The sequence below is a fragment of the Oncorhynchus mykiss genome, chromosome 1, assembly GCF_013265735.2.
Source record: "Oncorhynchus mykiss isolate Arlee chromosome 1, USDA_OmykA_1.1, whole genome shotgun sequence".
In the NCBI taxonomy this organism is placed as follows: Eukaryota; Metazoa; Chordata; class Actinopteri; order Salmoniformes; family Salmonidae; genus Oncorhynchus; species Oncorhynchus mykiss.
In genome coordinates, this window is record NC_048565.1 from 69,499,502 (window position 1) to 69,515,455 (window position 15,954).

Here is a 15,954-nt window from a genome sequence, read left to right on the forward strand (position 1 = left end):
AAAATAGCCCTCTTGGACCTCTCTGATCTAACACTCTACTGTTTTCCGTGTTTAAAATACCCCTCTCTTCCATTTAGGAAAAGGCCTCCACTTCCAAAGCAGATTCTCCTGCTCAGTCGAAGAAACCTGACAACCTCCGCGGCTGCGACCTGCTCCAGGAGGTGTCCGTCACGATCCGAAGGTTTAAGAAGACCTCCATACCCAAAGAAAGGTGCGGCCCTTAGTACCGTTGTTTCACGAAAAACAGTCAACTATTGTAAAATCCCTACACCTTAATAAAATGCGTTATTCCCTGATCTTGCACAGTTTATTGAGAACGGACATGCATCTTGTTACTTCAATACTCGTTATATCATAGTAGTAAAACATAACTAACTGAATTGTGTGTATGTTGCTCCTGTCTTTTTCAGAGTCCAGCGCTGTGCCATGCTGCAGTTTCCAGATTTCCATGAGAAGCTGTTGAACGGGCTGTGTAAGGGGGCGGACGAGGGCCCTGGCACAGAGCACTCCCAGAGCCTCATCCTGGACTGCCTCTGCTGGCTGGCTGGAGTTTACTCCAACGGACCCTGCAGGTGGGCCTAAGAGGATCAATGTGGGAAGCAAGAAGGAGATGTGATATTCATAGGGATACAGAGATGCTCTATACATGCGGTAAAGAGATCAATGGAATTAGACCAAAACAATGGAAATACCACTCGACGGGGATTATCGAGACGTCTACATTTAGGCTGTTTATATGTGTGTTTTACACTGTAAGGGTACAAATCGGAGAATAGTGCTTGTATTTATGTCAACCCCAATCGTTCATGTCGTCACCAATCAACTGCATTACACTTATCAACTGCTTCAACTACCACCACCGATTTTCTATATGGCTGACTAGGTCTACACCTGTTGTATTTGCGCATGTGACAAATACAATTTGATTATACGAAATGGAGTTCTAAACCCGAAAATGACATCTTCTAAATATTATGCCACCTGAAACGGCTAAATATATCCAAATCGGATTTTAATAACATTGTAGGCCTGTTAGTACACACAAATCATGTCAGATTTGACAAATATCCAGATTTATTGGTTCCCCCCCCCCAAAAAAAACACAATTCCATGTGAATTCACAATGCAGCTGTTGCCAGCAACGGTTTTTGTCCCTTTCAGATGGTTGCGTATTGCCCCTGCACTACCATTACTGTACCTCAATTCCACCTCGCAAAGTTTGCATCTCACCACCTTCACATTTAACTTCTCAAAGTATTGCCATACTGGACTTTGCTGCTGTCGCTTGCATTTCTCTTCCGGTTTTACCACTGTTAACAACAAAGATGTAGTGGTGGAGATTAGTTTCCAAAATAATCGATTCCTCAACTAACTTACTAAAATGTGATCTTTTTGGAATGGAGGAGACTGCAACCTTCCGAGAACACAAACACTTGCGTCTTTCATAGCGAGCTAGAGGGGAGGGGCACAGTATAGGCAGATCAGAACCGTGCACTAGACCTATCTGTCGGTAATCAAAAGCAGTATCTCGCGACTTCTTGGTTTGCAACTTCTGTAAATTAGGGCCTATCATCAATGGTCAAGGCTAGGATATATTCCACATTCCACTGAACACACACACTCGCATCATTAGCGAAGAGAAAGGGCAGGCGAGCCAGTAGCCTGCTGTAATTTCATATGAGACAAAAACACCCCCAACCACTCAGCAACGACAAATACCCTGTGCTCGCAAGACTGGCCCGAAGACACCTCCGTATCCAGGCGACATTGGTCTCATGAATAAACTAGGATATTCTACAGGCAACAGCCCGGAGACTGAATACACACTCATCATTAGCAAAGAGGAGAGGGAGAGGAGTGGCAGGCAGAACTGTGCGTCTTGGTCATCTGTATCTCGCAGATCTTGTCTTGCATGCCTCTTTGCAAATTCATCAGAGTAGCCTAAAGTTTGCCTCTTTCCCTCTGGTTTCATTTAAATTACACAACATTCCCCAGGCCTTTTTTTAGCCTATTGTCTAGGTCGGCTATAACGGCAAAGAATATGTTTTGTGATAACTGTGATTTAACATTTTTGGGGGGGGGGACAAGGGATTTTTTCTTAACGTTAATGATCACAATTTTGTTTAAATATTCGCCCATAATGTTATTGAAGTGTGTTTATTAATATTTTATTTTTTATTTAACCACACAAGTCAGTGTAGAACAAAGTCTTATTTACATTGACTGCCTACAAAATTGCAAAAGGCCTCCTGCGGGGATGGGTCCGGGATTAAAAATACTAAATAAAAATATAGGACAGAACACACATCATGAGAAGAGACAAACACTACAGAGAGAGACCTAAGACAACCACACAGCATGGTAACAACACAACATGGCAGCATCACAACATGGTACAAACAATATTGGGCATGTTGGTTCTTTTCCTTCCAGCCTGAGAGAAGGAAAGGAGGCTCTGCTGATGAAAACAAGGAAACGGCTGACCGACATTGTGCGGGTGTGTTTTTTTGAGGCTGGACGGAGTATAGCCCACAAATGCGCCCGCTTTCTTGCACTTTGTATCAGGTGAGTTGGGCTTTTCATGGATGTTGTGACCCATACTCTGTCATACTTGTTGTTGATCCTTGTGTGATGTAGTAGGTGTGCACATTTGTAACTTGTTTTTGTCTGCTATATCATCAGTAATGGAAAAGGGGAGCCCAGTCAGCAGGGCTTTGGCATGAATCTCCTGAATGCTCTGCTGGACAATATGCCTTACTTGCCTGCAGCAGCAACAGGTGGTAAGTAGAAATCATGTTTTTCCTGATAACACAATCGTGGATAGAAGGCTTATGCATTGTCAACAGCATTGTTTTGGAAGTGCATGGTTTTGCTATGCAGTGGCATGTGTCGAAGTCTCTCTTTCTCTGTCAGGGTCGGTGTTCTGGTACTTTGTGCTGCTGAACTATGTGAAGGATGAGGACCTGTCGGGCTGCAGCACGGCCTGTGCCTCTCTGCTCACCGCTGTCTCCCGGCAACTGCAGGACCGCCTCACGCCCCTGGAGGCTTTGCTACAGACCAGGTGGGCCTTTTCACCCTCTAGTGTCCTTACACCCCAATCAGGACCTAAAGAAACCAAAAATAACTGACTAATGTTGCCAGAAGAATACCATAACTAGTTTTTGAACCCAGCTGGACTCTGTATTATAATGCTCTGCACCATGTGTCTCCTCCCCAGATACGGCCTGTACAGCTCCCCATTCGACCCAGTGCTCTTTGACCTGGAGGTCAGCGGCTCCTCCTGTAAGAATGCCTTCAACAGTAGCATCGGCGTCCAGTCAGACGAGATTGACCTTTCCGAAATTCTCTCAGGTCTGCACCACATTCCACCATATTGCTTACACCTATCCAATTCCTTCATCAGTGGATTCATTTTGGTCTGGGCTGTACTCTGGTGTGTGTGACTTAACCTGTGTGTGTGTCTATTGCAGGGAACGGCAAGGTAAGCAGCTGTGCGGCGGCCGAGGGCAGCTTCACGGCCCTCACTGGGCTCCTGGAGGTGGAGCCACTGCACTTTACCTGTATCTCTACCAGCGACGGCACCAGGGTGGAGAGGGACGACGCAAGCATGTTCACAGGTACCTACCTCAGCTGCTTCTTGTTACTTGTGTAAAGGTTTATCCAGACCCTTTGTGAAACGGAACATTAAACATCTTCACTGTTCCTACTCAGGGATTTTGATTTATACTCCTGACCTTTGCCCCCTCTTCTCCCAGTTAGCACATTCGGTGTGACCCCGGCGGTGGGTGGCCTGTCGGCGGGCACAGTGGGCGAGGCGTCCACGGCGCTGAGCTCGGCAGCCCAGGTGGCTCTGCAGTCGCTGTCCCACGCCATGGTGTCTGCAGAGCAGCAGCTGCAGGTGCTCCAGGAGAAACAGCAGCAACTGTTCAAACTACAGCAACAGGTCAGGGACTCTAGTACCAATACAGGCAAACTTACATACGGACATGTCCCTACACACGTATTCACAGACATGCATGTTATGTACTCACACAGGTACACGTACAAGCGTCTTCTTATCCAAGCCGTCACTATGTGCACAAACACCAATATCATGTGTCAGACTTCATGTACAGTGCATTCGGAAAGTATTCAGACCCCTTGACTTTTTCCACATTTTGTTACGTTACAACCTTATTCTAAAATTGATTACTTTCTCCCCCCTCCCCTCCTCAATCTATACATAACACCCCAAAATATCAAATCAAAAACAGGTTTGTTGAAATGTTGTAAAAAAAGACATTTTAAGTATTCAGACCCTTTACTCAGTACTTTGTTGAAGCACCTTTGGCAGTGATTACAGCTTAGTCTTCTTAGGTATGACGCTACAAGCTTGGCACACCTGTATTTGGGGAGTTTCTCCCATTCTCTGCAGATCCTCTCAAGCTCTGTCAGGTTGGATGAGGAGCGTTGCTTCACAGCTATTTTCAGGTCTCTCCATAGATGTTTGATAGGGTTCAAGTCTGGGTCTGGCTGGGCCACATAGGGCATTGAGACTTGTCCCGAAGCCACTCTTGTGTTGTCTTGGCTGTGTGCATAGGGTTGATGTCCTGTTGGAGGGTGAACCTTTGCCCCAGTCTGAAGTCCTGAGCGCTCTGGAGCAGTTTCTCATCAAGGTGTTCTCTGTACTTTGCTCTGTTCATCTTTCCCTCGATCCTGACTAGTCTCCCAGTCCCTGCCGCTGAAAAAAATCCCCCCATGCTGCCACCACCATGCTTCAAAGTAGGGATGATGGCAGGTTTCCTCCAGACGTGACGCTTGGCATTCAGGCCAAAGAGTTTAATCTTGGTTTCATCAGACCAGACCATGGTCTTGAGAGTCCGTAAGGTGCTTTTTTGGCAAACTCCAAGCAGACAGTTGTGCCTAGTACTGAGGAGTGGCTTCCGTCTGGCCACTCTACTATAAAGGCCTTATTGGTGGAGTGCTACAGAGATGGTTGTCCTTCTGGAAGGTTCTCCCATCTCCACAGAGGAACTCTGGAGCTCTGTCAGTGACCATCGGGTTCTTGGTCCCCACTCTGACCAAGGCCCTTCTCCCCTGATTGCTCAGTTTGGCCAGGCAGCCAGCTCTAGGAAGAGTCTTGGTGGTTCCAAACTTATTCCATTTAAGAATGATCAATGCTGAAGAAATGATTTGGTACCCTTCCCCAGATCTGTGACTCGACACAATCCTGTCTCTGAGCTTTACGGCCAGTTCCTTAGACCTCATGGCTTGGTTTTTGCTCTGACATGCACTGTCAACTGTGGTACTTTTGTCGACAGGTGTGTGCCTTACCAAATCATGTCCAATCATTTTGAATTTACCGCAGGTGGACTCCAATCAAGTTGGATGATCAATGGGAACATGATGCACCGTAGCTCAATTTCAAGTCTCATAGCAAAGGGTCTGAATAATTATGTAAATAAGATATATATATATATATATATATATATATATATATATATATATATATATATATATTTTATTAGAAAAAACGTTGTCATTATGGGGTATTGTGTGTAGATTGAGGATTTGTATTTATTTTATAAGTTTTAGATTAAGTCTGTAACATAAAATGTGGATAAAGTGAAGCGGTCTGAATAGTTTCCGAATGCAATGTATCAGTGTGATATTTGGCAGTTTTAGCCAAGTAGTAATCCTGTCTGTGTTCGGAACAGAAGGCCAAGCTGGAGGCAAAGTTGCACCAGACCACTTCAGCAGCTGCGGCCTCCGGCGTGGGGCCCATCCACAACTCTGTGCCTTCCAGTGCCCCCGGCTTCTTCATCCATCCCTCTGAAGTCATCCCCCCCACGCCCAAGACCACCCCGCTGTTCATGACGCCACCACTCACACCTCCCAACGAGGCGGTGTCGGCAGCCATCAGTGTGGAGCTGGCCCAGCTCTTCCCTGGCTCCATGATAGACCCACCGCCTGTCAACCTGGCCGCACACAACAAGAACAGCCAGAAAGCCAAGCCGGTCAGTCACAAACAACTCTTTGACGGCAGATAGCCTAGCGTTTAAGAGTGTGGGCCAGTAACCGAAAGGTTGCGTCTGCTAAATTACTAAAATGCCAATAGCTCAAAGCACAGCAGTTAGGTTTGTGCTTTCACATGAACACCAAGGGACTTTTGTTGCATTTCGTCAGTTAATAAAATATTTAAATGAAGAAGTTTTATATTCAAAATGTTTTGACTGAAAAGCATCTTTGTTTGTTGCAGAACCCCATGGGCAGCGGTCTGGCGTTGGCCCTCTCTCAAGCCTCTCACTTCCTCCAGCCTCCTCCACAGCAGTCCATCATCATTGAGCGCATGCACTCTGGTAAGTACAGTTACCTTTTTGTGCCTTTTTACCTGGATCAACAGTTGTAAATTAAACTCAAGAGCGTATACACTACTTGACCAAAAGTATGTGGACACCTGCTCGTTTGACAACCCTCAAATCATGGTCACTCCACTCTTCTGGGAAGGCTTTCCACTAGATGTTGGAACATTGCTGCAGGAACTTGCTTCCATTCAGCCAAGCGTGTTAGTGAGGTCAGGCACTGATTTAGGGCAATTAGGCCTGGCTCGCAGGAGGCGTTCCAATTCATCCCAAAGGTGTTCAATGGGGTTGAGGTGAGGGCTCTGTGCAGGCCAGTCAAGTTCTTCCACACCGATCTCAACAAACCTTTTCTGTGTGGACCTCAATTTGTGCACAGGGGCATTGTCAAGCTGAAACAGGAAAGGGCCTTCCACAAACTGTTGCCATAATCTTCTAGAATGTCATTGTAGGCTTTAGCACTAAGATTTCCCTTCACTGGAACTAAGGGGCTTAACCCAAACCATTATTCCTCCTCCAAACATTACAGTTGGCACTATGCATTGGGGCAGGTAGTGTTGTCTTGTCATCCGCCAAACGCAGATTCGTCTGTCCGACTGCCAGATGGTGGAGCATGATTCATCACGCCAGAGAACAAGTTTCCACTGCTCCGGAGTTCAATGGCAACTAGCTTTACACCACTCCAGCCGACGCTTGGCATTGTGCATGGTCATCTTAGGCTTGTGTGCGGCTGCTCGGCCATGGAAACCCATTTCATGAAGCTCCAGACAAACAGTTATTGTGCTGCCGTTGCTTCCAGAGGCAGCTTTGAACTCAGTAGTGAGGACAGATTTTTACATACTACGAGCATTAGCACTTTCCGGTCCTGTTCTGTAAGCTTGTGTGGCCTACCACTCTACGGTTGAGCCGTTGTTGCTCCTTGACATTTCCACTTCACAATAACAGCATTTACGCTTGACCTGGGCAGCTCTAACAGGCCAGGAATTTGACGAACTGACTTGTTGTTATCCTATGACGGTGCCATGTTGAAAGTCACTGAGCTCTTCAGTGAGGCCATTCTTCTGCCAATGTTTTTCTATGGAGATCGCATGGCTGTTTGCTCGATTTTATACACCTGTCAGCAACGGATGTGGCTGAAATGGCCAAATCCACTAATTTGAAGGGGTGTCCATATACTTTGTGTATATACATACATGCATGCATGCACGTATGCACACATATACATACAGTTGAAGTTGGAAGTTTACATACACTTAGGTTGGAGTCATTAACTCGTTTTTCAACCACTCCACAAATTTCTTGTTAACAAACTATAGTTTTGGCAAGTCGGTTAGGACATCTACTTTGTGCATGACGCAAGTAATTTTTCCAACAATTGTTTACAGACAGATTATTTCACTATCACAATTCCAGTGGGTGAGAAGTTTACATGCACTAAGTTGACTGTGCCTTTAAACAGCTTGGAAAATTCCAGAAATTATGTCATAGCTTCTGATAACCTAATTGACATCATTTGACTCAATTGGAGGTGTACCTGTGGATGTATTTCAAGGCCTACCTTCAAACGCAGTGCCTCTTTGCTTGACATCATGGGAAAATCAAAAGACCTCAGAAAAAATATTGGTTCATCCTTGGGAGTAATTTCCATGCCTGAAGGTACCACTTTTATCTGTACAAACAATCGTACGCAAGTCTAAACACCATGGAACCATGCAGCCGGCATACCTCTCAGGAAGGAGACACGTTCGGTCTCTTAGAGATGAACGTACTTTTGTTCGAAAAGTGCAAATCATCCCAGAACAACAGCAAAGTAACTTGTGAAGATGCTGGAGGAAACAGGTACAAAAGTATCTATATCCACAGTAAAACGGGTCCTAAAGCGACATAACCTGAAAGGCCTCTCAGCAAGGAAGAAGCCACTGCTCCAAAACCGCCATTAAAAAAGCCAGACTAACCTCCCGGGTGGCGCAGTGGTTAAGGGCGCTGTACTGCAGCGCCAGCTGTGCCATCAGAGTCCCTGGGTTCGCGCCCAGGCTCTGTCGTAACCGGCCGCGACCGGGAGGTCCGTGGGGCGACGCACAATTTGGCCTAGCGTCGTCCGGGTTAGGGAGGGATTGGTCGGTAGGGATCTCCTTGTCTCATCGCGCACCAGCGACTCCTGTGGCGGGCCGGGCGCAGTGCGCGCTAACCAAGGTTGCCAGGTGCACGGTGTAGCCTCCGACATATTGGTGCGGCTGGCTTCCGGGTTGGATGCGTGCTGTGTTAAGAAGCAGTACGGCTGGTTGGGTTGTGTATCGGAGGACGCATGACATTCAGCCTTCGTCTCTCCCGAGCCCGTACGGGAGTTGTAGCAATGAGACAAGATAGTAGCTACTACAACAATTGGGGAGAAAAAGGGGTAAAATATTTTTTTTTTTTAAAGCCAGACTACGGTTTGCAACTGCACATGGGGACAAAGATTGTACTTTTTGGAGAAATGTCCTCTGGTCTGATGGCATAAAATAGAACTGTTTGGCTGTAATGACCATCGTTATGCTTTGAGGAAAAACGGGGAGGCTTGCAAGCCGAAGAACACCATCCCAACCGTGAAGCACGACGGTGGCAGCATCATGTTGTGGGGGTGGTTTGCTGCCGGAGGGACTGGTACACTTCACAAAATAGATGGTATCATGAGGCAGGAAAATTATGTGGATGTCTTGAGATGTTGCTTCAATATATCAGTCGGGAAGTTAAAGCTTGGTCGCAAATGGGTCTTCCAAATGGAAACTGACCCCAGGCATACTCCCAAAGTTGTGGACAACCTTAGTCAAGGTAGTGGAGTGGCCATCACAAAGCTCTGACCTCAATCCTATAGAATATTTGTGGGCAGAACTGAAAACCATGGAGGCCTACAAACCTGACTCAGTCACACCAGCTCTGTCAGGAGGAATGGGCCAACATTCACCCAACTTATTGTGGGAAGCTTGTGGAAGGCTACCCAAAAAGTTTGACCCAAGTTAAACCATTTAAAGGCAATGCTACCAAATACTAATTGAGTGTATGTAAACTTCTGACCCACTGGGAATGTGATGAAAGAAATAAAAGCTGAAAAAAATAATTCTCTATTCTGACATTTCGCATTCTTAAAATAAAGTGGTGATCCTAACTGACCTAAGACGGGGCATTTTTACTAGGATTAAATGTCAGAAATGGTGAAAAACCCAGTTAAAAGTATTTGGCTAAGGTGTATGTAAACTTCCGATTTCACTTTACATACAGTGCCAGTCAAAAGTTTGTAGTCATTCAAGGGTTTTTCTTTATTTTTGCTATTTTCCTCATGGTAGAATAATAGTGAATATGTCAAAACTATGAAATAACACACATGGAATCAGGAAGTAACCAAAAAAAAGTGTTAAACAAATATATTTTATATTTGAGATTTTATATCTTGGCATTCTCTCAACCAGCTTCATGAGTTAGTCACTTGCAATACATTTCAATTAACAGGTGTGCCTTGTTAAAAGTTAATTTTTGGGAATTTCTTTCCTTAATGCGTTTGAGCCAATCAGTTGTGTTGTGACAAGGTACGGGTCGTATACAGATGATAGCCCTATTCCCCAAATTATGGCAAGAACAGCTCGAATAAGCAAAGAGAAGTGACAGTCCATCATTACTTTAAGACATGGTCAGTCAATCCGGAACATTTCAAGAACTTTTAAAGTTTCTTCAAGTGCAGTCGCAAAAACCATCAAGCTCTATGATGAAACAGGCTCTCATGAGGACCGCCACAGGAAAGGAAGAACCAGAGTTACTTCTGCTGCAGAGGATAAGTTCATTAGAGGTAACTGCTCCTCAGTTTGAGGCCCAAATAAATGCTTCAGAGTTCAAGTAACAGACACATCTCAACATTAACTGTTCAGATGAGAATGTGTGAATTAGGCCTTCATGGTCGAATTGCTGCAAAGAAACCACTACTAAATGACACCTTCAGACTGTGTAAGGGCCGTTTTGACCAAGGAGGAGGAGTGATGGAGCGCTCCATCAGATGACCTGTCCTCCACATTCACCCGACCTCAACCCAATCGGGATGATTTGGACCACAGGTTGAAGGAAAAGCAGCCAACAAGTGCTCAGCATTTGTGGGAATTCCTTCAAGACTGTTGGAAAAGCATTCCAGGTGAAGCTGCTTGAGTGCCAAGAGTGTGCAAAGCTGTCAAGGCAAAGGGTGGCTACTTTGAAAAATCTCAAATATAAAATAGATGTGGAACCAAAAAAAAACAATCTAAAAAATAAATAAAAAAACCCTTGAATGAGTAGGTGTCTAAACTTTTGACTGGTACTGAATGTCTCATGAGTTGTGCCCTATATGGCAAATAGGGATTCATTTGAGATGTTGTTTTGGAAAGCTCTTGTGACCTAAATACCTCCTCTCGTCCCAGGAGCGCGGAGATTTGTGACACTGGACTTTGGTCGTCCCGTGCTACTGACAGACGCTCTGATCCCCACCTGTGGGGACCTGGCCTCTCTGTCCATCGACATCTGGACGCTGGGGGAGGAGGTGGACGGACGCAGGCTAGTGGTTGCCACGGACATCAGCACCCACTCCCTCATCCTGCACGACCTTCTGCCGCCCCCTGTCTGCCGCTTCATGAAAGTCAGTGGCATTGATGCATTGTCTCTGAAGATCTTTGTCCATTTGTCTTCTTTTCTATACCTTTTCTTATTCACGGGTTTCGAATAAGTATCTGAACTCTGTGGGCACTGAAGAAATTGCGCCGTTATCCATTTTTTTCCCTCAATGAGCATTCTGTGAAAAAATTACTATGTTCCACAGCAGCTGTTTTCCTACAACCTAATCCCCTTTTCTCCATCCCTCCCACTTCACCCAACAGATCACTGTGATTGGTCGTTATGGCAGCACCAATGCCCGGGCCAAGATCCCATTGGGCTTCTACTATGGCCACACCTACATCCTGCCCTGGGAGAGCGAGCTGAAGCTGATGCACGACCCCCTGAGGGGAGAGAGTGATGCGGCCAGCCAACCTGACTTGGACCAGCACCTGGCCATGATGGTGGCCTTGCAGGAGGACATCCAGTGCAGGTCAGAAGGCATACCAAACTATTCAACTAGTTAGCTAACTCTGATTTAAGTTATTTGAGATATATGTTTATGCAGTATCTGCTAGACAGACAAGCTTTGTCATCAATGGAGATGGACTAATGCTTTGTGGATATAGGATGCAAATTTGACTCTTACTTCTCTTTTGTGCTCGCCCTCTCCCTAAGGTACAACCTGGGGTGCCACCGGCTGGAGACCTTACTCCAGAACATCGACCTGCCTCCTCTGAACAGTGCCAACAATGCCCAGTACTTCCTGCGGAAGCCTGACAAGGCGGTGGAGGAGGACGCGCGTGTCTTCTCGGCCTATCAGGACTGTATCCAGCTGCAGCTACAACTCAACTTGGCCCACCACGCTGTCCAGAGGCTCCGCGTATCCCTGGGAGCCGGGCGCAAGATCCTGCCTGAGCCCTACGACCCCCGGGAGCTCATCCAGAACTCATCCACCGAGCAGCTGAGAACCATCATCCGCTACCTGCTGGACACACTCCTCAGCCTTCTGCACTCTAACAATGGTGAGATGTCTGGGGAGGGCCACAGGGTCTGTATCAGGGATGGGATCTACTTTTCTGAAAAGTTGAAGTTGGCCTAGCCTCAAACCAGTATCCTTCTTTACCTGATAGTCTGTTCTCCTAACAACATCTCTAGGGGACATTGGTAGGTTATTTTTTAGAATGATCTGAGTCACACCTCCTCAATACATGTATTTTCCCCTTCTTGCATAAGCCTATAGCATTTTTGTACCGTAGCCATGTTTGAAGCATGAATTCTTTCAAGCCACGAGAAATGTAGGAATAAATTATTTGCTGTTTTTGTCTTCTGCCCTCGCTTGCCTTTTTCAATGAAATAGCCTATGTTTTCAATGCGTATTCTCACAACCAATTCTGTATGATGTCTTTGAAAAAGTTTTGATAAATACTCGCTTTTCAAAGTTGTTCAAAGTTAACTGAAAGCCCATGGTTCTGTGAAGAGTGCTTAGCAATCTTCTCTCACCCGTCAAATCACTACTGACGCTCCCTAGCAGCTCGTCATACAGTTTCATGTTGTCTCTTCTTATGAAAGAGAATAAAGTATTACCCCCTTGCTGCTGATGTTTCCTGGCGTTATGCCTGCGCTGTCTCTGTACCCTCAGTGAATTCCAAATGGCCCTGTTCAGAGCAGTGGAATGGAGCCTTTCATTTAATCTCCCTCATTATATCCAGCCCTCTGTAGTTCTCTCACTGGCTGTCTGCAGAATAGTGAATTGAGATGTCTAGTTTTAAGGTCTTGATTGGAAGGATAATGTCTGTACTTTTCTCTCCGAAGTGAAGAGTTGCTTTTTCAAGGCCTGTGGTTTCTGTGTAGTGGTCCGTGTCTCCTCATGAAAGGCCCTTTCTGGGAACTGTGGACTTTGTGGACTTTTCCTCTGTTGAACGCTATTTGATTTAGTCAAGTACGTGTGGTAATTTAATGTTTTTGGCAGTCACTTGCGTTGTACCCCTCTTGCAGTTTCCCCCCTCGTTATATCACGTACCCTCTTAGTTGATATCGCCACCCTTGTACAGTATTTATTTGTTTATATTTAGCTTGTTTGTGTTTCCTTCCCACTCATCCTTCCCTAGCTCTCATTTGACATCATACTTTCTCCTTGTCCTTCCCCTCTAGGGCACGCAGTCCCGTCCGTGCTGCAGAGCACGTTCCACGCGCAGGCCTGCGAGGAGCTCTTCAAGCACCTGTGCATCAGCGGCACGCCCAAGATCCGTCTGCACGCGGGCCTGCTGCTGGTGCAGCTGTGTGGAGGGGAGCGCTGGTGGGGCCAGTTCCTCTCTAACGTCCTGCAGGAGCTCTACAACTCTGAGCAGCTGCTCATCTTCCCCCAGGACAGGTGGGCCTTTATGTACTGAGGAGCTGTCTCTATCCACTGCACTCCCTTTAGATTCTTTGCACCACACTGACAAACTGTAGCTCCTTGGACAATCATTATGTCCACACTTCCCCCTCACAACACAAACTGGTTACTGTCTCTCTAACTTCCGTAAAGATAGGTGTGTGTTTGAATGTAACAAACACCTATCTTTATATCAGAAGCACCCACCCAGACTTATTGATTTGTGCTTCCATGTTGCGGAGATTGACCGGGTCCTATATGTGTCGTCCCTCAGGGTCTTCATGCTCCTGTCCTGCATCGGCCAAAGATCCTTGAGCAACAGCGGCGTGCTGGAGGGGCTACTTAACCTGCTGGACAGCCTGCTGTCCCCCCTACAGCAACCTATGGCGGCTGCCCATCACAGGACTGAAGGTGGGCTAGCCGGAGGTGGCGGGTCCCTGGGCTGGGGCTGGCAGCAGGGATGGGTGGCTGGGGTGGTCCCTGGCCCCAGCACCGGGCTCCCAGGGCTCTGGACTCAACCAGCAACCTATGAGTATGTGTCTGTGTGTGCGGCAGGTGTGTTGGACGTCCCCATGATCAGCTGGGTGGTGATGCTTGTGTCGCGGCTGCTGGACTACGTGGCCAGTGTGGAGGACGAGGCGTCTGCAGGCAAGAAGCACCTGGGAGGGAAGGAGAGGGAGCGCACCTTGACAGGTAGCGTAGTGTAGGCTAGGGCGGTGTAGCTCTCCAATGAGATGTGCTGCTGAGGACTTATGAGGCCAAGCAATCACGACACTGATCATATTTATTGTTTTGTCTACCCTATTCCCTGCTTTTTGACTTTAAAAAAATATTTTCTAACAGCCTGGTTACACGAGTGATGTTATAGGCTTAGGATAAACTTGTATCCTACTACTCTTTGTCTGCGAGGCTAGCTATAAAATCAACAAGGTTTTATTACAAAAAAAGTATTACGTTTTGAGAACCACGAATCATATTAACAGGGTAATATTATTGCACATTGATTTGGAACCAAAAACCCAACTCTAACGTGCCTTTTTTCCCCCCACCTCTCTCCAATGAATCAAGGTAATCAGTGGAGCTTTATAAATAACAGCCTCCAGTCCTCCAGCTCTAACCGCTCAGCCAAAGGCAACAGCAGCCTGGATCGCCTGTACTCCCGCAAGATCCGCAAACAGCTGGTGCACCACAAACAGGTAAATGTGTCCAAATCCAACGTCCGGTCCATCTCAAAAATGTCAGGGAGTTGTGAATCTCTCCCGTAAATCTGTGTTAGTCATAGTTAATGTGTTCTCCCTCTTACTACTGGCTTTGCATGAAGTCATGTAAAAGATGGTCTTTACGGTGTTTATTTATCCTGTCCTTTTCATTGTAGCAGTTAAATCTATTGAAGGCAAAACAGAAGGCTTTGGTGGAGCAAATTGAGAAGGAGAAGATCCAGAGCAACAAAGGCTCCTCATACAAACTGCTGGTGGAGCAGGCCAAGCTGAAACAGGCCACATCCAAGGTGAGGATTTCAGATACTCTGAAAAGGAAAGTTGGAATAGCAAAGGGTTTTCCCGTAGAAATCAAATGACTAAGAATGAAATAATTATTTTTCTCTCATCTTGGTAACACAAAAATATAAATCAAATATGTTTTTGGGTCACCTTTCAACAAGCTATGACCGATCTGCACATGTAGTTAGCATAGCGTGTGCACCAACACACTCACACAGGTTACAAATATGCTAGTTGGAATAGGGATAGATTAAACCATGTGTATTACTTGACTTCCGCTGCCTGACATCTGCCTCCATCTATTTTTCGCTCTCTCCATCTCTCCCCACATCTCTCTCCATGGCAGCACTTTAAGGACCTGATCCGTCTGAGGCGTACAGCTGAGTGGCCCCGCTCCACCCTGGACACAGAGGCCACGGCCGCCAAAGAGGCCCCAGAGGTGGAGCCTCTGCCCTTCACACTGGCCCACGAGCGCTGCATCTCCGTGGTGCAGAAACTGTCCCTTTTCCTCCTCTCCATGGACTTCACCTGTCACGCCGACCTCCTGCTGTTCGTTTGCAAGGTATGCACTGCCAGCAACTTTGATTTGCTGGCAATTGGGATTGGGTTGGCACTATGTACAGTGCCTTGCGAAAGTATTCGGCCCCCTTGAACTTTGTGACCTTTTGCCACATTTCAGGCTTCAAACATAAAGATATAAAACTGTATTTTTTTGTGAAGAATCAACAACAAGTGGGACACAATCATGAAGTGGAACGACATTTATTGGATATTTCAAACTTTTTTAACAAATCAAAAACTGAAAAATTGGGCGTGCAAAATTATTCAGCCCCTTTACTTTCAGTGCAGCAAACTCTCTCCAGAAGTTCAGTGAGGATCTCTGAATGATCCAATGTTGACCTAAATGACTAATGATGATAAATACAATCCACCTGTGTGTAATCAAGTCTCCGTATAAATGCACCTGCACTGTGATAGTCTCAGAGGTCCGTTAAATGCGCAGAGAGCATCATGAAGAACAAGGAACACACCAGGCAGGTCCGAGATACTGTTGTGAAGAAGTTTAAAGCCGGATTTGGATACAAAAAGATTTCCCAAGCTTTAAACATCCCAAGGAGCACTGTGCAAGCGATAATATTGAAATGGAAGGAGT

The 15,954-nt window shown here is 46.2% G+C and overlaps 1 protein-coding gene across 17 annotated transcripts in view; it reads left to right on the top strand.

Annotated features, from left to right (window-relative positions):
• birc6 (baculoviral IAP repeat containing 6) overlaps positions 1–15,954 on the top strand; it is a 153,632-nt gene that overhangs the window by 33,544 nt on the left and 104,134 nt on the right. For 12 of the 17 annotated variants that reach the window (XM_021610071.2, XM_021610147.2, XM_021610181.2 and 9 more), the window contains exons 17-35: positions 78–211; positions 411–572; positions 2,434–2,565; positions 2,683–2,780; positions 2,914–3,061; positions 3,218–3,351; positions 3,471–3,617; positions 3,756–3,943; positions 5,697–5,996; positions 6,239–6,338; positions 10,757–10,971; positions 11,210–11,418; positions 11,604–11,950; positions 13,080–13,299; positions 13,577–13,713; positions 13,858–13,995; positions 14,371–14,498; positions 14,678–14,809; positions 15,148–15,363. In XM_021610071.2, the coding sequence (XP_021465746.2) occupies positions 78–211; positions 411–572; positions 2,434–2,565; positions 2,683–2,780; positions 2,914–3,061; positions 3,218–3,351; positions 3,471–3,617; positions 3,756–3,943; positions 5,697–5,996; positions 6,239–6,338; positions 10,757–10,971; positions 11,210–11,418; positions 11,604–11,950; positions 13,080–13,299; positions 13,577–13,713; positions 13,858–13,995; positions 14,371–14,498; positions 14,678–14,809; positions 15,148–15,363 (3,285 nt within the window). The remainder of the gene's footprint in view (positions 1–77; positions 212–410; positions 573–2,433; positions 2,566–2,682; positions 2,781–2,913; positions 3,062–3,217; positions 3,352–3,470; positions 3,618–3,755; positions 3,944–5,696; positions 5,997–6,238; positions 6,339–10,756; positions 10,972–11,209; positions 11,419–11,603; positions 11,951–13,079; positions 13,300–13,576; positions 13,714–13,857; positions 13,996–14,370; positions 14,499–14,677; positions 14,810–15,147; positions 15,364–15,954) is intronic. The other 5 variants (XM_021610123.2, XM_021610097.2, XM_021610166.2 and 2 more) reach the window with 5 other exon arrangements.